Source organism: Bos mutus, chromosome 27, assembly GCF_027580195.1.
Source record: "Bos mutus isolate GX-2022 chromosome 27, NWIPB_WYAK_1.1, whole genome shotgun sequence".
Classification (NCBI taxonomy): domain Eukaryota; kingdom Metazoa; phylum Chordata; class Mammalia; order Artiodactyla; family Bovidae; genus Bos; species Bos mutus.
In genome coordinates, this window is record NC_091643.1 from 7,301,132 (window position 1) to 7,326,044 (window position 24,913).

The window sequence follows — 24,913 nt, forward strand, 5'->3', positions numbered from 1 at the left end:
TTTTACTTGTTTATTTTTGGCTGTGCTGAGTCCTGATCGCTGCTCGAGCTTTTCTCTGCTTGCTGTGCTCGGGCTCAGGAGTTGTGGCTCCCAGACTCTAAGCACAAGCTCAATAATTATGGCTCATGGACTTAGTTGCTCTGGGGCACATGGGATCTTCCTGGGTCAGGGATCAAACCCGTGTCTCCTGCGTTGGCAGGCAGATTCTTTACCACTAGCCACCAGGAAAGCCCCAAGTTTCTATTATTGTTTATTGGTGCGTTCCTATTTTATTTTATGTCAGGACTTCCCAAATGAACCATGTTTTGAAGGCTCTGACTACTTTTTTAACAATTCTTTGTTACTATCCTTATGTATGTTATGTTTATATTATATATAGTAAATACATAAATATTCATGGTAATATATTTAAATGTAAAAGGGGCCTCTGAGACGCTTTCATAGCTGAAGCTCGTTGCCCTACAACCCTGACTATCTCTGACAATTATGTTTCCAAGGATATTACTTTCCAGTCCTGCTGTCTGCACGTTGCTTGGAGGAGTTGTGGGTGAGATGTGATGCTGGTGGGCAGCCCTTCATGCGGCATGACTGTACCATGCTTAGCTCTGCTCAAAATAAACTCAGACACTAAAGACGGTGGGCTTCCCAAGTGGCGCTCGTGGTAGAGAATCCGCCTGTCAATGCAGGAGATGCAAGAGACTCGGGTTCAGTCCCTGGGTCGGGAAGATCCTCTGGAGGAAGGCATGACAACCCACTCCAGTATTCTTGCCTGGAGAATCCCCACGGACAGAGGAGCCTGGCCAGCCACAGTCCGTAGGGTCACACACAGTCGGACATGACTGAAGCGACTTGGCCCGAAAAGACAATGCATTATTTAAAGAGGTGCCATAAAATTACACATCAAAACCACTGTATTTTCAAATCAGGCTCTCCAGGAGTCTCCATGTATAGATTTTGCTAGAAACAATGTTAGAGGAATGGGGAAAAGATTCTCTAGGGTCTCCGTTGTCCTAATTCATGTCTCAGTGAAATCTCTCCATGGGGACCACACTGTATTTTCAGCAGTAAAATTGACTGTCCCTTTTTCCTCTTCTTAGTCTAGTTGGCGTTATGAATGTACCTCCACTTTCTCTGTATTATTATCCTTTGTCAAAGCGCAGTTTTATTATTCTGCCTCTCTCACTGTTTTAGAAAGAAAAAAAAAGAAGTTAAACCCGCAGTGCGCTCAAAAGCTTCCTGTTAGAGACATCACTGGGAAATTCTCTTTTTACTTAAAATGGCTGGGCATAGAAATAGGAATCTGATTATTCCAGTGACCTGGTTAGCAAAGTGGGGAGACAAGCCATCGATTGTCTTTCTTATTAGTATTAAAACTAGACTGGGACTTCCCTGGTGGCCCAGTGGTTAAGAATCTGCCTGCCAGTGCAGAGGACCAGGGGTTCGATCCCAGGTCTGGGAAGATTCCACGTGCCGTCTGTCCATGGGATTCTCCAGGCAAGAAAACTGGAGTGGGTTGCCATGTCCTTCTCCGGGGGATCTTCCTGACCCAGGGATTGAAGCCAGGTCTCCTGCACTGCAGGTAGATTCTTTACCAACTGAGCTATGAGGGAAGCCCAAGAGAAATCTCTGCAATGAGAAGCCTACACACCGAAACTCGAGAGGGGCCCCTGCTCACTGCAACTAGGAAAGCTGGACTTGACAAGAGAGACCCAGGACAGCCCCAGCAAGTAAGACTAAGAAGAAACTACACAGAGTATCTCCTCATGATTGAGAAAGTGCTGGTGAGTTTATAGTGTGTCCACTTATTCACCAGGTATTTATTGAGGCCCTACTATATGCCCAGTCACTGTTCCCTTTGCTGAGGCTCCAGACATCAGTGAGTTAATTAAGCCGACGTGGTCTTTGCCCTCACAGAGGTTATTATGCCGACCATCAGTCTATGAAGGAACACCGTGGATTTAAGAGGTGTACGGACAGGAGGAGCGCATACTTAACCCAGCAGTTTGTTTTCAAACGTAAACTCTTGATTTTAACTCCTGGATTCATCATTTCCTTCTTCACCATAAAAAAGCCAGTGCTGAAAATGTTCTGTCTTTTAGAGCTTTTTGGTTTATTGGGAATGAAAGTCTCTTGACATTTGTTTGATTGTATAATCCTACTTTCAAACAGAGTAAATATTTGGTTAGAAGCAGGAAGGAACCACTTTTCAAACCAGTTTAAAAAGGGAATATAATTAGAATAATCTTCGTGTGACATACAGTCTCTGGAGGAGATACAGTTTGTAACCATGTAATAGTGATGTTGCTGGCAGAGTCTTTTGTTACCACATTGCTTATGTAGATTTGAGTGGCCATACTTCCGATTTTAACGAATTTATATGTATTTATAAAGCCTGTTGGTCAGTGTGGAGGGGCTCTACTCCCAGGCCTTGGTCCGCACTGATTGGAGTGGACCATTCTGACTTGGTGTCTGCAGAAAGTCAGCTGTCTCCTGAGGTCATTGGCTCCCAAGCTTTCTCCTTATTTTCTGGAACTTTTGCATAAATATTGCGTGACAGTTTTTGGTTTTAAATAAAGCAAATAAGAAGCAGACACAATTGCTTTCATTCTGCTGGTAGAGTTTCAGCAGCTGCGGAAGTCTCTGCGATGCCGAGGATGGGAGGGGACAGTCCAGGCTTCTGTGTGTGAGAGCAGACGGGTGTTCTCTGGGATGCCCCATGGAAGAAGCAGGCTGAGAGGATGTGGGTGTCAGTCCCTGCTTTCCTGTCTGTGATCAGGTGGCCTTACCTTTGTGGTAAAGGGATGACACTTGCTTTGACACCCTTATGGTGTTAAGAAGGTCAAAGGATGTATCGATTTGAAAGTTCTTTGTAAGCAAAATCTATGTTGGGAGGTAGCTGGTTTCCCAGCCTTTCTTGTGTTACAAATTGGAATGTGTGTGTGCGTGCGTGTTAAGTCTCTTCAGTCGTGTCTGACTCTCTGTGAACCCAGGCACTGCAGCCTGCCAGGCTCCGCTGTCCATGGGATTCTTGGGGCCAGAACACTGGAGTGGGTTGCCATGCCCTCCAGCAGGGGATCTTCCCGACCCAGGGATCGAACCCGGGTCTCTTACATCTCCCGCATTGGTAGGCAGGTTCTTTATCACTAGCACCACCTGGGAAGCCCCACAAACTGGACTGACAACAGTCTGCTCCCTGGAACACAGCATCACGTGGAACCTTCGGAGAGGCTTCGCTCCTCTCCAGGACGCTGCTTCATCCTCAGGTTGGGGGTGCTCAGAGTGCCATCCTTAGCTCGCCTCCCTCTGCTACCGGCACGGTGAATCGTTGCTTTTGAGCTCTGAATCTGGCTGTTTTTCAGTAAAGGAGATCTCCTGCCTCACACTCCCTCCAGTCTATTCCATTCTACATGATGTGTTTTGTGAATCTGGAAGCACGGACGTGTATCTGAATGAACGTGCTCTACGCAAGACTGGAGTAACTTCTTTACATTATTTTAACGCTTTGGAATAAGAGCAAATCTTGGCTCACCTTTACAATGAGGATTTTTATAAACATGGTTCTTAGCACGTGTGAACAGTTTTAGAGTTGACAGTATGTTCTAGACACGTGGAAGGATTTAAGCAGAAGTGCTGAAGGCGATGGCACCCCACTCCAGTACTCTTGCCTGGAAAATCCCGTGGACGGAGGAGCCTGGTAGGCTGCAGTCCATGGGGTTGCTAGGAGTCGGACACGACTGAGCGACTTCACTTTCACTTTTCACTTTCATGCACTGGAGAAGGAAATGGCAACCCACTCCAGTGCTCTTGCCTGGAGAATCCCAGGGACGGGGAGCCTGGTGGGCTGCCGTCTCTGGGGTCGCAGAGAGTCAGACACGACTGAAGCGACTTAGCAGCAGCAGCCGATCGCTGGAGTGGTTGCTAAATTCATCAATTATTTATGCTAAATCCTGTCTACTCAAGAACCAACTTGTGAGCTCTGAGGTACTAAAAAGAAAACCTAACCCTTCAGACTCTTGAGAGTCCCTTGGACAGCAAGGAGATCCAATCAGTCCATTCTGAAGGAGATCAGCCCTGGGATTTCTTTGGAAGGAATGATGCTAAAGCTGAAACTCCAATACTTTGGCCACCTCATGAGACGAGTTGACTCATTGGAAAAGACTCTGATGCTGGGAGGGATTGGGGGCAGGAGGAGAAGGGGATGACAGAGGATGAGATGGCTGGATGGCATCACTGACTCGATGGACGTGAGTCTCAGTGAACTCTGGGAGTTGGTGATGGACAGGGAGGCCGGGCCTGCTGCAATTCATGGGGTCACAAAGAGTTGGACACAACTGAGCGACTGAACTGAACTGAACTGAACCCTTCAGACAAGGAAAGAACTGTCAGTTCTGAGCGGCACCAGTAGGTGGCACTGACGGTCACCAGAGGTCCAGCACGGAGTCCTGGAAACTGGTTCCTGCCTTTATGCTTAGATTTATTTTAAGAATCCTGATAACGCTGTAATATCTGACAAGTGCAGAAGCCATGAGCATGTTGCTAGTGATAAGGGGAACATGATGATGACAGACGAAATTCAGATGGTGGTTTTTTAAAAAGCAAGTGGTGAGAACACACAGTTGTGTGTGTATGCGAGGCAGTTAGCGCCGTTGAAGGAGCACTTCTAAGGGACAAAGAATAATGCCTGCCGCGTGTTGAAGGTGCTGTGTCCAAGCAGACGACAGTCATTGGCAGGTGCTGGGGGGAAATCCTTGACAAGGTAGAGCACACCCTGTAATGCATGACTTGGAAGAGCAGCGTCAGACATGTGGAGTGAAGCGAAGTGAAAGTCGCTCAGTCGTGTCCGACTCTTTGTGACCCCGTGGACTGTAGCCCGCCAGGCTCCTCTGTCCATGGGATTCTCCAGGCAAGAATACTGGAGTGGGTAGCCATGCCCTCCTCCAGGGGATCTTCCTGACCCAGGAATCGAACTGGGGTCTCCTGCACTGCAGGCAGATTCTTTACCAGCTCAGCCACCTGGGAATTAGCCTGATGCTTATTCAGGAAACAACTGCAGGCTTGTTGAGGAGCTGATCATGGTGGAGGTGCTGCCGATGAAACCCTGGTCCAAAGCTCTGTGCGTGACCAAGGCCCGAGTCCCTCCGAAGGCCACGAGTGGAGGGTTGGGGCTGCGGGACTGCCCACAGCAGCTGTGAAGGTATCAAGGGAGCGCGATTAGCTGCCGCCTCTTTTTCAGCGTAGAAGAAACTGATCCTTTTTTGCAAAATGATGCCCCACAGATCTCATATCACTGAGGGAAGGGAGAATGAACCTGTTTTTAAGGTTCACACTCCCTTTAGTGGAAATGCATTCAAAGACCGCAAGCCTGAGCCCTTCAAAGCCATCTCAGGCTTCTGAACAGACCAACTTCCCCAAAGCCTGCTGGGCACCTTCTCATCTGCTCATCAGGAGGGGGACTGGTTATTGTCCTGTTGTGCTCTAGGTGCAGGGAGCTGCATCCTTTTGTTAACATAATATCAAAATAAGAGGAAAAAAGAATGTGGCAGTTAGCGACTGTGAAACCTATAGGATTCATCCATTTGCCAAGTAATAGGCATAAGGGGCTTCCCAGGTGGTAAAGAACCCACTGCCAATGCAGCAAATGTAAGAGACGCGGGTTTGATCCCTGGGTTGGGAAGATCCCCGGAGTAGGAAATGGCAACCACTCCACTATTGTTGCCTGGAAAATCCCATGGACAGAGGAGCCTGGCAGGCTACAGTCCATGGGGTCGCAAAGAGTCGCACACAACTGAAGTAACTTAGCACACACACACACATACATAGAGGTGGCCGATGCCATTTATCACCTGCGTTATTTTGGAGATAATTATTCACATGGGTACCGAACGGGTCGGCCAGCTGGGAAGTACAGTGTCGCAGGTAGCCACGTGCCAGCTGTGGTGGGGAAGGGGCGGGGTTGAGATGGCCCTGCAGGTTTGTTTTATGACATAGAAGTGACCCCAAGTCCCCCCGTGCTCTGCGCTGAGTCTCAGCACCAATGCTGACCTCCGGCTGAAATGTTTGCAGGCAATTTCTGACTTATGCCAGGACCCAGGAAGGAGTCCTCAGGTATAAGGCTCAGAAGTGGCGGTCCTGTGGGTTGAGGGTGACTGTCTCAGCCACACAGGTTACGTGGCTGCAGGCTGGCCACTGCCCAGACTCCGTGCTTGGGCCAGGGAGTAGTCGACGTGGCCAGTGTGACTGACCTGGTCTTAGGAGGCTCCCGGGGTACTATGCCAACTCAGTCACAGAGCCTGGGGGGGTGGCATGGGGCCCACAGGGGTGGCCCCGGGGATCCCCACAGTGGAACTGGGAACCTCATGGGCAGGAGCCGGCTCCTGGGAAGACTGCATAGAGTGGCAGTAGCCCAAATTCTGAGCTGGGGCATGGTGGCACTGGGGAGCCTGGGCGGCAGTGGGCGCCGGGGAGAGGGGGAAGGGCTCCAGGCACCAAGTGCTCCAGGCGTGTCCCAGCCCTAGATGGGGAGAGAGGCGAGCGCAGTGTGGTGGTCACGACTAAGGTGTTTCTCTGGTCTGACCTAAAACACACGGGGAGGCTGATCAGGGACTGAGAGAGAAAGAATTGAGATTAAGGAGTAGTGTTGATGTCTTATTACAGTAATCCCAGGGGTCCTGGGGCCAGCCGGGAGCAAGACACAAGCAAACCACCAGCCCTCAGCTTCTGAGCAGTAACTCACCACTAACCCTACTGAGTGCAGATGCCGGGGTTTCCTATGGAGTTTCATGGAGTCAGGAGCTCACCTGTTGCTGGGAAATGCGTGGGTACAGCGGTGGGGCGGGGGCACAGTGTTTGGGAACATTGACACAAGGGAAGCATTAGCAGATGATCTTCTGAAATTGCATTGCAGCTCTAAATGGCATAAAAATGTGTTTCGTTTGATTTTTAGCTGTCCTCCAGCTCCTCAAGAAATATTCACCAAATGTTGGCAGATTCTGTCAGTCGAATAAAGGAATTCGGATTTCACCAGGTAACAGACTCCCCTTTCATCTCAGGGGCGAAGGGCAGAGCCAGTTCTGCTGACGTTTCACAAATTGGTTTATTAGCCTCATGCAGAAGTGAAATTAAGTCTTGAGAAGCTCGTGAACACAGCTGTTCATCTTTGCCTGCTGATCCGGAGTGGGAGAGTCTTGAGTGTCACGGAAAGAGCAGGTGCCAGGGCGTATCAGCTGGACCCCTCCCTGAAGACCTGACGCAGTGGGAGTGGGTGGTGGCCAGTGCTGGGGAGGCTGATTTCAGAGATAAAGGAAGCATGAAACTTGGCCGAATGGTGGATTCAGATCAGGTTCCCCAGCGTCCACCCCCTCTCAAGCCAGTCCATTTGCACCGAGTGACCTCTTGTGTCACTGTGTCCACAGTGCTCACGGGACCTCCAGGCACTCTGCTGTCTGGGTCTGTGTGGACGGGGGTCTCCTGGCCCCCTTGTTCTGCTGTCTTGGTCCCAGAGATGCTCTCAGGATAACTGAGGCAGAGACTGGGAACCCACGGAAGATTGGAAAAAGTGGAGTAAGAGATGAGGCTGTGAAAAGGAGGATCTGGCCATGGTGGGGTGGCGGGAATGGAGGCTGCGGTGAGGGTGGCCCGGCCCAGTTCCCATGGACAGTGTGACCCAGGCCCGTTCTCCTCTGCGGGGCCGAGCATGACCCACGAGCACGCACGTCGCAGACTGGAGTCACGGGCACCCTTGGAGCTGTGGGCCTGCTGTGCAGCTGCTGCTTAATAGATGCCTCTTTCCAAAAACAGCAGCCACAGTCGCTAAAGGAACTTTCCAGGGACGCTGCCCTGAGTATGATGTCATTTTACACGCGGGCAGGCGGGAAAGAAAGGTCAGAAGGTCTGCCCTGTTCATTCAGACCCCTGTGTTGAGGTCCTCCTGAGTGCTGGCCTCTGCTGAACAAAACAGCTCACGTCCTGCCCTCGGAAAGCAGCTGTTTCTGACAAGGAGACAGATGATAAAGCTGACATGTGAAGTCAGGTCCTAGGAGCTCTGGAGGAAAATAACGCAGGATAAGGGACCTGAGGACAGGCCAGAGAAGGCTGCTCTGCGAAGTGGGTATTGGAGCAGAGGCCTGGAGACTGAGGCTGGGGCCATGGGGCTGGCTGGGGAAGCCCATTCCAGGCAGAGGGAACCGCACGTAGGCAAGCACAGAGGCGAGAACTGTCGGACGACGCGGTGGAGGAAAGACAGAGAAATGGGTGGATGAGCTCGAGTGAAGTGCCGGGGAGGGAGCCGGTGGGACTGTCTGCGTCAGCCTGCAATGAGCGGCTTTGTGTTGGGGACCTTTGACAGCCCCCCTGCCCGTCTCCAGCTCTGTGCCGTGGCCCCTGGACGTCTGGACCAGTGTCCAGCCTCAGCCCCGCTGCCCCTCCACTTCCCGGCCTTCATCCTGGACCTGTGGGCTTCGGCAGATAGAAGGTTCCTTGTCTTCAGTGGACAGACAGACGTTTCCGCTTCTAAAGAGGAAATGAGGGTTTTCTAAATAGAGAAAGTAAAGATCAACTCGTAAAGCCTTTTCTAAAAGTACATTTTTCTGGAGGAATCCTTAGGGAAACTCAGGACAAGCTCTTGAGTGTTGTAGCTGGGTTGAATGAACACAGCGGCCGAGGTCAGGTCTCACCTGCTGTCGCTCTGTGAAACTCGCTGATTCTGTCTCCTTCCTCCCTGTGCCCATACGCATTGATGCTGCGGATAAAAAAGGAATGCGATTTACTAAACACAGCGCTCTCAGACACTGGGGTAGCCCCCAGCAACTGAGCACTGCCCAAGTTACTATTTACTTAATATATTTCCTTAAGGAGACCCACTTTGCAAACTTCTTGCTTTTCCTAAGCAACAATATGCATCATACCGTAGTTTAGTATTGTAGTTATATTTTTTTCCAGTTATTTAAAATCAGTTTTTAAAAGGCAGATGTCAGACAAACAAAGCTCGACTTGGAAGTTTTTCCTGTTTGAGCTTAGAAATTGGGACCTGCACTTGGGACTGATTTCAGGCTTGCCAACAGCTTCATTAAGGCGATGGCAAATTTTAATAGTCATTCCAAACACCAAAAGCTCTTCTTTGGTTTTTGTAATATTGACTAAAGAAAGGGGCTTAGCTCTAGGCAGGAAAAGAGTATAAGAAGAAAAAAGCGAAAACAAGCAAACCACAAAAGTTTCGCTACATCTGAGGTGAAGTGCAATTTCTGAATTATCACCATCTTCTGTGTTAACCGAGATTTAATGGTGATTGAAACCAATTTCATAGCGTGTATTTTACTTGTGGTGAAATCATTTAACCACAAGAGAGTCTATTTTTCTATAGGAAAACACAAAAGAGAAAAGCCATCATTTTTGTGGTGCAGAGCAGAGCACGGCCAGTCCTCCCTGATGCTCAGTTTCTCTCATGACTCAGCTAACAGGCTGTGTCTTGCTGTGTGCACCGAGTTGTAAGTTCAGTTTTCTCATGAGCACTCAGAAGGCTGTCCTCAAATAAACAAAGGGATTTTTAAGTGATTTGGTGTGTTAGATTTCTCTCTGGTTAAAAACAAATTCCCTTGAATGCACTTAATGCTTCAGAATGGTAAACGTTAAAATGGTGATGGTAAACTTAATATTATGTACATTTTACCACAATTTTTAAAATGTCATGGTGGTCAGTCAGTCAGTTCAGTCGCTCAGTTGTGTCCGACTCTTTGCGACCCCATGAATCGCAACACACCAGGCCTCCCTGTCCATCACCAACTCCCGGAGTTCACCCAAACTCATGTCCATCGAGTCGGTTATGCCATCCAGCCATCTCATCCTCTGTCGTCCCCTTCTCCTCCTGCCCTCAATCCCTCCCAGCATCAGAGTCTTTTCCAATGAGTCAACTCGTCTCATGAGGTGGCCAAGGTATTGGAGTTTCAGCTTCAGCATCATTCCTTCCAAAGAAATCCCAGGGCTGATCTCCTTCAGGATGGACTGGTTGGATCTCCTTGCAGTCCAAGGGACTCTCAAGAGTCTTCTCCAACACCACAGTTCAAAAGCATCAATTCTTCAGCACTCAGCTTTCTTCACAGTCCAACTCTCACATCCATACATGACCATTGGAAAAACCATAGCCTTGACTAGATGGACTTTTGTTGGCAAAGTAATGTCTCTGCTTTTCAATATGCTGTCCAGGTTGGTCATAACTTTCCTTCCAAGGAGTAAGCATCTTTTAATTCCATGGCTGCAGTCACCATCTGCAGTGATTTTGGAGCCCCCCAAAAATAAAGTCTGACACTGTTTCCACTGTTTCTGCATCTATTTCCCATGAAGTTATGGGACCAGATGCCATGATCTTAGTTTTCTGAATGTTGAGCTTTAAGCCAACTTTTTCACTCTCCTCTTTCACTTTCCTCAAGAGGCTTTTTAGTTCCTCTTCACTTTCTGCCCTAAGGGTGGTGTCATCTGCATATCTGAGGTTATTGATATTTCTCCCTGCAGTCTTGATTCCAGCTTGTGCTTCTTCCAGCCCAGCGTTTCTCATGATGTACTCTGCATAGAAGTTAAATAAGCAGGGTGACAATATACAACCTTGACGTACTCCTTTTCCTGTTTGGAACCAGTCTGTTGTTCCATGTCCAGTTCTAACTGTTGCTTCCTGACCTGCATATAGGTTTCTGAAGAGGCAGGTCAGGTGGTCTGGTATTCCCATCTCTTTCAGAATTTTCCACAGTTTATTGTGATGCACACAGTCAAAGGCTTTGGCATAGTCAATAAAGCAGAAATAGATGTTTTTCTGGAACTCCCTTGCTTTTTCGATGATCCAGTGGATGTTGTCAATTTGATCTCTGGTTCCTCTGCCTTTTATAAAACCAGCTTGAACATCTGGACATCACGGTTCACGTATTGCTGAAGCCTGGCTTGAAGAATTTGGAGCATTACTTTACTAGCGTGTGAGATGAGTGCAGTTGTGCGGTAGTTTGAGCATTCTTTGGCATTGCCTTTCTTTGGGATTGGAATGAAAACTGACCTTTTCCAGTCCTGTGGCCACTGCTGGAGACTTTTGGGTTCTCTATATAGAGTTTCCTGTCATCTGCAAATAGTGGCAGTTTCAACTCTTCCCTTCCAATTTTTTCTTTGTCTTTTACTTCTTTTTCTTGTCTGATTGTTATAGTTATGAATTCCAATACTACGTTGAATAGAAGTGGCAAGAGTGGGCATCTTTGCCTTGTTCCTGTGGGAAGTTTTCAGCTTTTCACCATTGACGATGATGTTTGGCTGCGGGTTTGTTGTAAATGGCCTTCATTATGTTGAGATATGTTCCCTCTAAACACATACTGATGAGAGTCTGTCTGTTTCACATTCTTTCTCTGCATCTATGGAGATAACCTTGTGGTTTTTGTCTTGTCTTTTGCTGATGTCGTGCACCTCATTGACTGATTTGGGTGTGTAGAGTCATTCTTGTGACCGTGGAATGAATCCAACTTGATCACGGTATAGGATCCTTGTTATATGTTTTTGGATTCAGTTTACAAATATTTTGTTGAGGAGTTTCGCATCTGTATTATTCAGAGATATTGGCCTGTAAATTTCTTTTTTTTTTTTTTTTTTTTTTGTAGTGTCTTTGCCTGGTTTGGTGTCAGGGTGACGTTGGCTTCATAGAATGACTTTGGGAGTGTCTCCTTCTCTTCAGTCTTTCGGAAGAGTTTGAGAAGGATTGGTATGAATTCTTCTTTGTGTTTGTGGTAGGATTCCCCAGTGAAGCCATTTGGTCCTGGACTTTTGTTTGCAAGCAGGTTTTTTTTTATTATTATTAGAAATTCTATTTCACTTCTAGTAACTGGTCTATTCAAATCCACTATTTCTTCCTGACTCAGCTTTAGTGGACTGTATTCTTCCAGAAATGTGTCCATTTCCTCTGGTTGTCCACCTGGTTGGCATATAATTGTTCATAGTGTTCTCTTATGATTTTTTATATTTCTGTGGTATCAGTTGTTATCTTCTCATTTCTAATTTTGTTTACTTGAGTTCTGTCTCTCTGTCTTCTTTTGAGCCTGGCTAGAGGTTTGTTAAATTTGTGTATCTTTAAAAAAAAAGTTGTTAGTTTTATTGATCTGTTCTATTGTTTTTGAACTCTATTTATCTTCTCTCTGATCTTTATTATTTCCTTCTTTTTGTTGACTTTGGATTTTGTTTGTCCTTTTTCTAATTCTTTAGGTGGTAAGTTGGGCTGTTTGAGATTTTTTTCTTGTTTCTTGAGGAAGGCCTGTATTTCTATGAACCTCCCTCTTAGAACTGCTTTTCCTGCATTCCGTCGATCATGCAAGCGTGTGCTTTCATTTTGGGGCTTTCCATTCTCTTCCGTTCGTCCAGATGCTCGTTTCTGTGCCCACTCCGTACGTAGCACCTGCCTCATTGCCGGAAACTGCCGGAGTTCCTCACTAGTGTTTGGTTTTGTTTTTTAAACAGAAGAAAGTGTCAGTGAAGAAAACACAAGATGAAGAAATAAAACAAATAGATGAAGAGAGAACCAAGGAGATTTATAAAAACTGGAAAGAAGATTCGGAGTGGCAGGCTTCTTGTAAGTACCCAGAGGCCTCTGTAACAGTGACACGAAAGCAGCTTGTTCACTTAATAATATGACGACCTGGGAAACACTTAGAATGGTTGTCCAGAGATATTTTTAACACTAAATTATTACTCAAAGGCTACGGGCCACCTTTTGAATTGCAGCAAGGTTCTCAGCTCATCTTTGCACCAGCAACATTATGATGTATCTAAATGATGGAATGGTATTTAGCTATGAAAAATGTTTTGGAAGAGCGTTTAATGTCCTTGGAATATATTTATATCTGTTTAACTTGAAGAAGAAAAATGATTATAAAAATAGTATGAAAAGCACCCCTGTTTTAAAATGTCTAAGTGTATGAGGGAAAAGGCGTGGAAGGTTAACATATTAACATTAGTTTTCTTGGAGAGGCAGGATTCAAAGTTACTTGTTGGACTTCTTGTTTTTGTGTATTTTTCTCAGCTTTCAACAGTGAGCACATCTAAACTTTGTAATCAGAAGACACAGGGATGACAGGCAGGCTTGTCACATCCTTGCCACACCTGTGGCTGAACCCTGCTTCATTCTGAGTTAGCATTGCCCAGAGAGGGTCCTCCTAGGGAGAGGCCAGTGCCGATGAAGCAGAGCAGAGGGTGAGCGAGGCTGAGGCTGGGAGGATTCGGGTGTGAAGCAGGGTTAGGGCTTCCTTCTGACCTGGACTAGGAAGCCCTAACTGCCCGGTCATCCCTTGAGGCAGTGGGAGGAGCCAGGGACGGGCATGTCCGCAGAATGTTGGGAATTCCTTTACAACGAACACCATTAAAATGACAGTTTTTGTGAAATGAAAATGTTCACCAGATCCCATCACTTCTATGCAGGGAAATCTTAGCGTAATGGAAGATTTTAGGCATTTCTTTGAAGTCAGACATAACAGATTCTGACCAATAATGCCTGAAATGCAGATAAATACCCATAAGGCTTATTCTTACATCCTGCGTCAAGTCCATGATGCTCAGTTGCTGAAATAAAAACTGCCAAAGCCCTTCTGTGTTACAATGCAATCGTAAGAGGCTGTTTTGGGTCACTTTCATGCACCCACCGAGGCTGTGACTGGCCGTGTAAGAATCATTTCCTTCTTCGGTCTGGGAGGCCGAATCACTCGTGGTTCAGCCACGCAGACTCTGAGCGTGGCCTCTCTGCCCACCCAGCCGGTCCTCGGCCACAAGCCACTGAAGAGCCCCTGATGGTCTGGGGAGGGGCGGTCTCTGGGCTCAAGGATGAGACTGCGGCTTCACCTCGTATTATCCTGAGACCCTGCTGACCGGACCCTCGCTCGGGCTGAGATTCTTCTCCGCCTTGGCTGCTGCAGGAAGTTCTCGGGCACGGGGCTCCCCTTCCCTCCCCCGTCCCTGCCCCCCCCGACTCTGCTCCCCGTCTGCCGCGCTGACTCTGCTCACCGTCTCCGTGGGCTGACTCGAACCCCGCTGTCTCTCCTAGTGCGAAAATCCAAAGCCGCTGATGAGAAGCGGCGCTCCCTGGCCAAGCAGGCCCGGGAGGACTACAAGCGGCTGTCGCAGCGGGGGAGGAGCGGCAAGGGGCAGCAGGGCCCCCCGGGCGGCCCCCAGAAACCCAAGAGGCCCCCGCTCCCCCCCAAGCCTCATTTCCTGAGCCCAGCAGGACAGCCACACACACCTCTCAGGTGAGAAGCTGGGCGGGCGGCTCTAAGTGTAAGTAATTGAGGGTAAGTTGCGTGGCCGCTTCGGGGACAGAGGCTGCCTGTGCCATTCAGTCCAGCCCCACCTCCCAGCCTACGATGCTAAGACACCTGGGCAGGCCTTCATCCCTCCTCGCCTGTAAAATCCCCACTGTGGGTACCACTAACATGCCCAGTAACTTCGTGAAGATACCTAGACAGGTTAGTGACTTCGCATGCCCCCAGCCCAGCCCCTCTCTGGTGACAGCCAGTAAGGGGAGGGGGACGGTTGAGGAGTCGTCCCAGTGGGAACCCCGGGCTTGCTGGCCTTCACGTCACCAGCAGAACTCCATTTTCCACAGATCAGGATGAAAGATTTGATGACGGTTCTCATTCTGGGGCAGCCTTTCCTGGTGGCTCTGCGGGTAAAGAACCTACCTGCCAGTGCAGGAGATGCAAGAGACGCAGGTTCAATCCCTGGGTCAGGAAGATCCCCTGGAGTAGGAAATGGCAACCCACTCCAGTGTTCTTGTCTGGAACATTCCATGGACAGAGGAGCCTGGAGGGCTACAGTCCATTGGGTCCCAAAGAGTCGGACACGACTGAACACACACACTCATTCTGGGATATACAGCTAAGCTCATAGGTTGAGAATTTGGAAATGTTTCTTTTTTTAAATGCAGACTTTATTTGATGATGACGATTACCTTAGCTTTGGGGGTATTAGGCAGAACAATTTGTTTTGGAAGCTCCTTAACGAAAAGTTAAGAAAGTGAAGAGGAACTAAAAAGCCTCTTGATGAAAGTGAAAGTGGAGAGTGAAAAAGTTGGCTTAAAGCTCAACATTCAGAAAATGAAGATCATGGCATCTGGTTCCATCTCTTCATGGGAAATAGATGGGGAAACAGTGGAAACAGTGTCAGAGTTTATTTTTCTGTTCCAAAATCACTGCAGATGGTGACTGCAGCCATGGAATTAAAAGACGCTTACTCCTTGGAAGGAAAGCTATGACCAACCTAGATAGCATATTCAAAAGCAGAGACATCAGTTTGCCAACAAATGTCCGTCTAGTCAAAGCTAGAACAGTGGTACCACAGCAGAAACTCCCATACCTTATATTGTTCTGTTTTGTTTTAATTTATTTATTTTAACAGAGGCTAATTACTTTACAGTATTGTGGTGGTTTTTGCCATACATTCACATGACCTTATGTTAACTGATTATAAAATTATTTTCTCCCGGTTATTGCTATTATATGATTTGGTATGTAGACAGATGATATTTAAAATAACTGAGAGAAATCACATATCGATTTAATGAAATACAACTGTCTAAAGCCTTGTCCTCTCTGACATAAACACTAAAAACCCTTCTCTGTTAGGAGTATGGAAAAATAAAGAACAAAGCTCTCCCTTTGTATGAGGTCAGTGGTTATCTTCAGGGTTTTTTCCTAACAGGAATTATGACCTCAGAGGAAGCAGGGGGTGGGCGTTTCCTCTTCTGTGATTATTTCTTTACTCAGAAGAAAGGTTCCATCTGGGGACTTGCGAGCCAGCACGAAATGACCACTCTACAGAGTGGCTGTTTGGGGAGCGAGTTTTTCCTTATGGATAACAAAACAAGGAAGACCCCACAGTGCTGTGACCAGGCGCAGAGCGTGAACTCCTGCCCAGCCCCTCCTGCGCCCGAGCCTGTCTCTGTGTTGGGCCGGGTCCCTGTGGGCTGGGTGCTCCTCCAGGCTCCCCCGAGGGTGGGAACGTGCCGCCATATGTCTGCACCCAGGGCGTTTTTAGAGCTCAGCCCGTGCGACTGACGGCAACAAAGGTGCCCTTTCACGAGGGTTTTAAGATGATGTTTTAAGCTCGGTTAGCTCATTTTTTCCAACTTAAGCCACTTGCATGAAGTGCTTTTTGTGAGGTGGCCAGACTGGATGGTGTCAGGGCTGAGATTTCAAACAGTGATGACCGAGGTCAGCTAGGAGCCAGCCCAGAGAAGGACAGACACGGACTGTCCGTGGAGTTTCCGCTTGATCACCGAAGATTTCCTGAAGAAAAGGACCTAATCTGAAGGCTGGGAGGAGAAATCAGCATGTAATCTCGTGTGTGCAGTGTCCGCTCCCCCAGAAGGTCAAGTATTACAGGCTGTTTTCTCCAAACTGCTATCTTCCTATGTACTTGCATGTACATCACGCGTGTATATGTACACGCTGACATGTATGTCACATGTAACTCCTGGTAGCATGTGTTACCATTAAGACATATAAAGAACATAAATTAATTTACATGATATCCAGTAGCTCATTTAGACTCATTGTTTTTACACTGAATTCTGCTCAGAATTAGTGGGCCTGGGACTTGGAAATACATTTATTATTAAAACACTGCAGTGTTGCTTTTTACAATGGAAATTGACTTAGGCCCCAGAACTTAAGTTCTGCTACTGATTTTTATTTCAAAACCATGCTGCTGCCTGTATCTTTCTCTTAACCAACCTTCAAACACTCTTCTTTCTTTTACCTTCCATTTCTGAGACTGCCTTTTAGCAGAACTTTTGAAAGTGTGTCAGAGAAGGAAGCAAGTCAGGGAGGTTAGTGGAAACAGGAAGAAGAGGAAATTGAATGATGAAAGTGTTGGGGAAGTTTATTCTATGGCCTTTGGGTTCTTCTGCTTGCAAGCACTTGCTCTCCAGGAAAATATGGGGTGGGGGGCAGAATATTTCACTTTTTAGTGCTGTTTTCTCAATTTTTAATTGGGAGTTAATGGAGCTTCTCACTCATATCAAAAATGAGTTAAACACTGTAGTGTTAACTCAAACCCATGAGTAGTCTACAGGACCGGCAGGGCAGATCCATTCCCCACCCTGTTCCCTGCCTTGAGGAGCCCTGTGACAGCTGTGTGCAGGGCCCCACCTCAGAAGCTCAGCCGTGTGATCTTCAGACGTGTGTTGTATTTTGTGTGTGTGTGTGCGTGCGCACATGAGTTTTGAAAGCATTATTTTCAAATCCAGTGACTCTAACTTGCAAACCTTTTACGAATGTCAGGAATCAGAGAGTGAGGAGGCCGGCGTCCAGCCCAGCCCAGGAGGACATCAGGCGCTGGTTCCAGGAGGAGCAGCTTCCTCTGCGGGCGGGCTACCTGGCGGACTCAGACAGCATCGCTCCCTGGTTCCACGGTGAGTGTGCGGCGCTGACCCTGGCGGCGGGTGAGCCAGCAGGAGGGCAGGACAAAGGCTCCCTTCCGCTTGAGCCACCCCAGAGAGCCCCAGAGAGGCTCTCAGAAGGTGGATTTTCCCAGCTTTCTCAGGGAGCGGCTGGCACCTGCCAAGTGGGCCGCAGCCTTGGTGGCTGCCAGCAGAGGTTGGTTGATCACTCCAGATGGACACCGTGGGGCGACTGGCAAGGCATTGCCCCCTGGGCCCCTGCACAGGGCACTCGGTTGTGCCCCCCACGGATGGCAGCACCGTCAGTCCGCCCCCCACCCCCAAGCAGGGAGGGGCCACCAGATGTGGTCGGAAGGGCACAGGCCACCTGACCTTGAGCAGATCACGTTCTCTCTTGTTCTTGTTGTTTAGTTGCTAAGTTGTGTCCCACTCTTTGTGACCCCACGGACTGCAGCATGCCAGGCCTCCCTGTCCACGATCTCGCAGAGTTTGCTCGAACCCATGTCCGTCGAGTCGGTGATGCCATCCAACCATCTCATTCTCTGTTGTCCCCTTCCCCTCCTGCCTTCAATCTTTCCCAGCATCAGGGTCTTTTCCAATGAGTCAGTTCTCATCAGGTGGCCAAAGTACTGGAGCTTCAGCTTCAGCCTTAGTGCTTCCAACGAATATTTAGGGTTGATTTCCTTTAGGATTTGGTTCTCTGTAGTGAATCCATTTATCCGAGCCTCATTTTCCTCATGCATTAAATGAAGGGGTTGAGCACTGTGACCTTCAATTAAAAGTTCTGTGGTTTTGATCCCTGCAGTTAAGGCTGCGAGATGGGCTTGTTGGAGGCTAAGCAGAGGTCAGCTCATAAAGCATGTCTTCATTCAATGCTTGAAACTGGACTCATTCAAACCGTCTATTTACCCTGCACCCACCTCACTGACCTCTCAGCTTCTTGGATTTCAAAAACAGGCAGTGACTTTCTGTCTGCTGCTTCTGCGAGTTCTGTGGTTGGGTTGGATTATCACTGGCTCTGTGGACAACAAAAGCTTTAAGACAGAAATCACGTCCTCTCACAGAGAACGCTTGTCCTAACGGGTGTCTTGGTTTGAGTTGTGTTTAAGAGTACTCTCTTTTCAGTAGGATCATCTCACGTAGAAATAGAGCCACAAAAATCAGCTACCAAACCCATAGGATGGCAAACTCCTCTGAGAAAGAACCAAGTCGTCTGTGGCAGGCTCTCTGCGAAGGGACTGCTTTTACAGGTGCAGCAGAACCATCTCGTTTTCCCTGAAAATGCAGGTTCTCTGGGGACTGAGGTTTTGTAACTGTCCATGCCCAGAGGAGCCCCCTCTGTCTCCCAGGAGGAGGTCTTAAGCCTCCTTCCCCCTTCTGCTCTCCTCTGAAGATACTGGGGGAGGGAGCCCAGAGGAGCCCCCTCTGTCTCCCAGGAGGAGGTCTTAAGCCTCCTTCCCCCTTCTGCTCTCCTCTGAAGATACTGGGGGAGGGACTGACAACGGTGAGCAGAAAGAACATGTCAGCACCTCCACCATCTCGCGTTGCCTGTCTTTCTCCACCATCTCGCCTTGCCTGTCTTCTTTTTTAAGATAAGCAGTGAGGAAACCGGCCTCTCTGTAGTCTCTGTGTTGCTGGGCAGAAGATGCTGCTCTTCCTGGTTCCAAGGGTGCTAGCTTTTTAACTGCAGGGAGTGAGACATTCAAAGTGCTGATGTTGTTAAAAATCCTGATACTTTAATAGGCAGTTCTACTTGAAAGAGTTTCTATGAGCTAGGAAGACACAGTTGGACTAAAAATTTAGTTGAAGCTTTGGTTAAAATATAAGACTCTTGGATTTTACCTGTCATTTATTAATTGCTATTGTTGATGATTTATTTACATTTATACAAATATTTATCATAGTTGTATCAATCGTGTCTGACTCTTTGTGACCCTATGGACTGTAGCCCACCAGGCTCCTCTGTCCATGGGATTCTCCAGGCAAGAATACTGGAGTGGGTGGCCATGCCCTCCTCCAGGGGATCTTCTCGACCCAGGGATTGAACTGCGTCTCTTACATTTCCTTCATTGGCAGGTGGGTTCTTCACCACTAGCTCTGCCTAGGAAGCCCATTGTAAGCAAAGTAAATAATATGATATGATATAGTGATGTAATTGGAGAAGGAAATGGCAACCCACTCCAGTGTTCTTGCCTGGAGAATCCCAGGGACGGGGAGCCTGGTGGGCTGCCGTCTATGGGGTCACACGATGTCGGACACAACTGAAGTGACTTAGCAGTAGCAGTGATGTAATAGTAAATACACAGCCATGTAATCAATGTAAATTATTATCTTTACTTTTAAGAAGAAAAAATTTTGCATTTCTATGATAAAGAGAAGAGGAACCACAGCTTATCTTTTTGAAACATAACTGTTTACTAGGAAACGTGTTTTGAAATAACAGGATGGCAGTTTGCTGTTGGTTTGCCGTCTTCCTTTCATTGACTCAGACCCCTAAATCACCCTTCGTAAGTTACTGTTTTGGCCACCTAATTTTCCCCCGATGGAGTCTGTATTTTACCCCTTTTTCTAAATTAGCTTTGAGTAAGAATGGGGGTCAGAAGGCAGGGACCAGGGAAGTGAGGGCAGCTGGGCCTCTGGCTTGTGGGGAGGGCAGGGGCTGCACACCGTTGGTGAGGCAGGACCCCAGAGGATGCGGCAGGACCCCAGAGGATGAGGCTGGACCCCAGAGGATGTGGCAGGACCCCAGAGGATGTGGATGTGGCAGGACCCCAGAGGATGCAGCAGGACCCCAGAGGATGAGGCTGGACCCCAGAGGATGTGGCAGGACCCCACAGGATGTTGGTGAGGCAGGACCCCAGAGGATGTGGCAGGACCCCAGAGGATGTTGGTGAGGCAGGACCCCAGAGGATGCGGCAGGACCCCAGAGGATGTTGGTGAGGCAGGACCCCAGAGGATGCGGCAGGACCCCAGAGGATGTGGCAGGACCCCAGAGGATGAGGCTGGACCCCAGAGGATGTTGGTGAGGCAGGACCCCAGAGGATGTGGCAGGACCCCAGAGGATGTTGGTGAGGCAGGACCCCAGAGGATGCGGCAGGACCCCAGAGGATGTGGATGCGGCAGGACCCCAGAGGATGCAGCAGGACCCCAAAGGATGAGGCTGGACCCCAGAGGATGTGGCAGGACCCCAGAGGATGTTGGTGAGGCAGGACCCCAGAGGATGTGGCAGGACCCCAGAGGATGTTGGTGAGGCAGGACCCCAGAGGATGCGGCAGGACCCCAGAGGATGTGGCAGGACCCCAGAGGATGTTGGTGAGGCAGGACCCCAGAGGATGCGGCAGGACCCCAGAGGATGAGGCTGGACCCCAGAGGATGTTGGTGAGGCAGGACCCCAGAGGATGTGGCAGGACCCCAGAGGATGTTGGTGAGGCAGGACCCCAGAGGATGCGGCAGGACCCCAGAGGATGTGGATGCGGCAGGACCCCAGAGGATGCAGCAGGACCCCAAAGGATGAGGCAGGACCCCAGAGGATGCGGCAGGACCCCAGAGGACCCCAGAGGATGCGAGAACTTAGGGGAGGGGGCAGGGCACTCGTTTGGGGTGATGACTTTGAAGGTTCTTTGGGGCTGTTGTGTGAAACGGTCCCTGGGGCAGCTAGACTAATGGGTCAGAGCTGGAGATAATAGATCGTCAGCACGTAATCAGAAGCATGGAGGGCGTGGGGTTTTCCAGGGGTGAGCTGGGAGGTGTGAGAGAGGAGCTGAGGGAGCGCCAGGCAGCACCCAGCACGGTGGCAGGGAGGAGCAGGTGGACAGCGGGTCCAGCTTCCTTCTTGCTCAGGGAAGATCAGGCTCTGAAGGCCTTCAACTGTTGAGATGGGGCCGCCCATACCAGGGAGGGTTTTTCTCTCCTCCTTTGAACATGGTTTTTCTAATTATGAAACATTTTACACAAAAACAGTACAGGGGAAAATAATCCAGTGCCAGTGATGTAACAAGTATTTTAGCTGCTCTCCAGATAGGGGGAGTGTTAAAAGCCATATTTACTTTGTGTCTATTTTTACTAGGAAATAAACCCTGAAAGACAGAATTAAGGCTCCTTTTTCACTCTGTTTTGATGCTGTTTCCTCTTCCCAAGGGATGAACCACTCTTCTGAAGCTGACTTTCCCATCCATATTTGCATTTTATTACATGTATACATGTGTGGGTACTTCAGTAAAATATATTTTAAAAATATAAAACACAGGTATGCATATGTTTCTACAAAACAGAACAATGTGTTTAACATTTAACATATAACATGGTATCATGTGTAGACGTTCTTCTGAAACATACATTTTCTGTCAATATTATGTTAAGTGGGTTTTCCCTTGTTTATAAAGGTGGACTAATCATTAGTGGTATTTGTAGTGCAGTATTTTATGATATATGTTATTTATATATTTATAATACACATTCTATAAAACACGTAATCTTTTGTGTTTGATGATATATATTTTATCACACACACATACACACGTGTGTCATTTCTCATTCATCTCTTCTCCTATATTTGGTACAATTTTTTTGCTGTTATGGAAAATGATGTGGTATTCACCCTGAACTTGCCTCCTTGAACACATTTGTGATCATTTCTTCAGGGTGTGTATTTAGAAGTGAAATTGCTGGGAGGTAGGATACGAACCTCTTTAAGTGTTGCCGGATGTCTTCCAAAGTCATTAAACAAAGTTAAACTCCCACCAGCTTAATCTTACCAGTGGAACCACCTTGTTTTAATTTGCATTGATTTGTCCTCAGTTTAGCTTTTCAGGGTTCCTAGATAGGTGGGTGTCTTCTTCTGTTATTCCTTGTAATCATTTGACCATTCTTTCTGGTCAATTCAATGCCCCAAGGCAGCACAGAGTTTTCTTAGCTCCTAGCTTGGAAAGGTGGCTTCCCTGGTGGCTCAGACGGTAAAGAATCTGCCTGCAATGCAGGAGACCAGGGTTTGATCCCTGAGTCAGGAAGATCCCCGGGAGAAGGGAATGGCAACCCACTCCAGTATTCTCGCCTGGAGAATCCCATGGACAGAGGAGCTTGGCGGGCTACCGTCTTTGGGGTCACAAAGAGTTGGACGTGACTGGAGAAGGCAATGGCACCCCACTCCAGTACTCTTGTCTGGAAAATCCCATGGACAGAGGAGTCTGGTGGGCTGCGGTCCATGGGGTTGCTAAGAGTTGGACACGACTGAGCGACTTCACTTTCATTTTTTACTTTCATGCATTGGAGAAGGAAATGGCAACCCACTCCAATGTTCTTGCCTGGAGAATCCCAGGGACGGGGGAGCCTGCTGGGCTGCCGTCTATGGGGTCTCACAGAGTCGGACACGACTGAAGCAACTTAGCAGCAGCAGAGCAACTAATACACACAGCTTGGAAATGTAGTGTGATGCAGGCTTAGTACCAGACTCCCGAGATGGATCACTGGGTTTGAGTTGTGTTTTCTCCTCTGTGAATGGAGGTAATAATAGAATCTACACCACAGCATTGTTTCTAAGTCAGCTGACATCTGAGAAGGCTTAGGCCCTGGTGCAGCCTCTCTGTTGTAACTGATCAGCCTAAGAGAAAGTTTACCCCTCTGGTTCCCTCTGCCCTTCTCCTCCTCATCAGCCTCACCCCGCCAAAAAGTGTTGTCTTCAGTAACAGCATCACGTACAAGGATGAGGCAGCACTTCAATAACATAGATCTTAATTATTTTCCTCAATTATTTACTTAGGGCCTGTCCTTGACAATAGCTTCCCTGGTGGCTCAGACGGTAAAGCATCTGCCTGCAATGTGGGAGACTCGGGTTCGATCCCTGGGTCAGGAAGATCCTCTGGAGAAGGAAATGGCAGCCCACTCCAGTACCCTTGCCTGGAATATCCCATGGACGGAGGAGCCTGGTAAGCTACTGTCCATGGGGTCGTGAAGAGTTGGACACGACTGAGCGACTTCACTTGTCCTTGATAAGTCTAGAGCCCAGGAGGTCACCCCAGAAGGCAGCAATAATCTGGAAGGACCAAAGGAGAGCCACCCTGCAAATAGGGAATGAAGTTGCTTGCAATCATCCCAGGCAGTTACGGTTGCGTGTGGGGTCAGCAGGGAGGGTGTGGAGAGATGCCAGTGTGTGCTGGGTTGCTGAACACTGCTGTCGCTTTCTTAGGTTTATAATCTGAGTATTGTAGTCCGTTTGGTTTTGTTTCCTCAAGATGGATTGTCTTCTTCTCTCTCTGTCCTCACCCCTTACCTCCTCTCACGCATGAGTGTTCAGGACTGTCTTGATTGTCGAATATAATCCGTGTTTTTATCCATCTCATTCTCCCGAGTAGCCACCCTGTTACAGCACCTTCTGGTCTGGGCTGTTGGTGCAGTTGGCGATAAGTGTCGAGAAGCCCTCTTGGCTAACTTGACACCCCGCTGAACATGGCCATTTCACTTATCCTGTCTCTTGCTATGGGTCCCCTAAGTAGGTAGGTATATAATTAACTGTACTCAGCTTTTTGAAGAAAAGGGCTGGGGAACAAGTAAAACTGAAGTTGGAAGGTCCATCCATCACCCCGCGGACCCATTTCTTCACTCTGTCCATCAGCATTTTCCTACTTCTGTGAAACATTCAGCAGTGTCAGGAGCTTAGGAGCCAGCAGAGGCTGTGAGTGGGAAGACGGGAAAAAGATGGAAGGAAATGCACAAACAGATTTCTGATTTGGGAGACCTCTAATTGCTTCTGTTGTTGTTAGAGAATTCACGTGCTTGCTTCATGCATCAATAGTTGATCATTATTCCTCTGAAAGGTAATTTACACTTCCTTATCCAAATATGGAAGTGATTAGACGGTTGATTAAATATTTCCACCTGATTTATTTCTTTTAAATGTCTTTGCTTTTGTGGCATATGATCAAACCTGCTCTCCAAATGCTTTACATTTTTAAAAACCTTTGTATTTTAAGCTACTTAAAAAGTAAATCCCTTTAACATCTACAGGATACCAACACAGTTCATACCACAGCTATTTTGATTGCTTCCATTTTTCCTGCATAGCTCAGTCATGTCCGACTCTTTGTGATCCTGTGGACTGTAGTCCGCCAGGCTCCTCTGTCCATGGGGATTCTCCAGGCAAGAATACTGGAGCAGATAGCCATGCCCTCCTCCAGGGGATCTTCCTCACCCAGAGATCGAACCCAGGTCTCCCACATTGCAGGCAGATTCTTTACCATCTGAGCCACCAAGGAAAGCCCAAGAATACTAGAGTGGGTAACCTATCCCTTCTCCAGGGGAACCTCCTGACCGAGGAATTGAACCAAGGTCTCCTGCCTTGAAGGTGGATTCTTTACCAGCTGAGTTACCCGGGAAGCCCCTCCATTTTTGATACACCCTTCAAATCTTCATTCTCCAAGGGGGTTAAATCATATCCATTTCTCTGGAGGCAGTTACTCTCTCAAACCTAGGTTCCCTGGAGAGAAGTGTCCAGGAAGAGTCCTGTGTCTTTGTCCTCCC

At 48.1% G+C, this 24,913-nt stretch overlaps 1 protein-coding gene across 4 annotated transcripts in view; it reads left to right on the forward strand.

Annotated features, from left to right (window-relative positions):
• Positions 1–24,913, forward strand: part of SH2D4A (SH2 domain containing 4A) — a 74,382-nt gene that overhangs the window by 28,937 nt on the left and 20,532 nt on the right. For 3 of the 4 annotated variants that reach the window (XR_011462887.1, XR_011462888.1, XM_070364306.1), the window contains 4 exons: positions 6,944–7,024; positions 12,472–12,583; positions 14,048–14,249; positions 17,283–17,413. Coding sequence is in view for 2 of the 4 variants with exons in the window: in XM_070364306.1 (XP_070220407.1) it covers positions 6,944–7,024; positions 12,472–12,583; positions 14,048–14,249; positions 17,283–17,413 (526 nt within the window). In the remaining 2 variants the exon portion in view is untranslated. Of the gene's footprint in view, positions 1–6,943; positions 7,025–12,471; positions 12,584–14,047; positions 14,250–17,282; positions 17,414–18,526; positions 18,857–24,913 lie in introns of those variants that run through there. The other variant, XM_070364308.1, reaches the window with a different exon arrangement.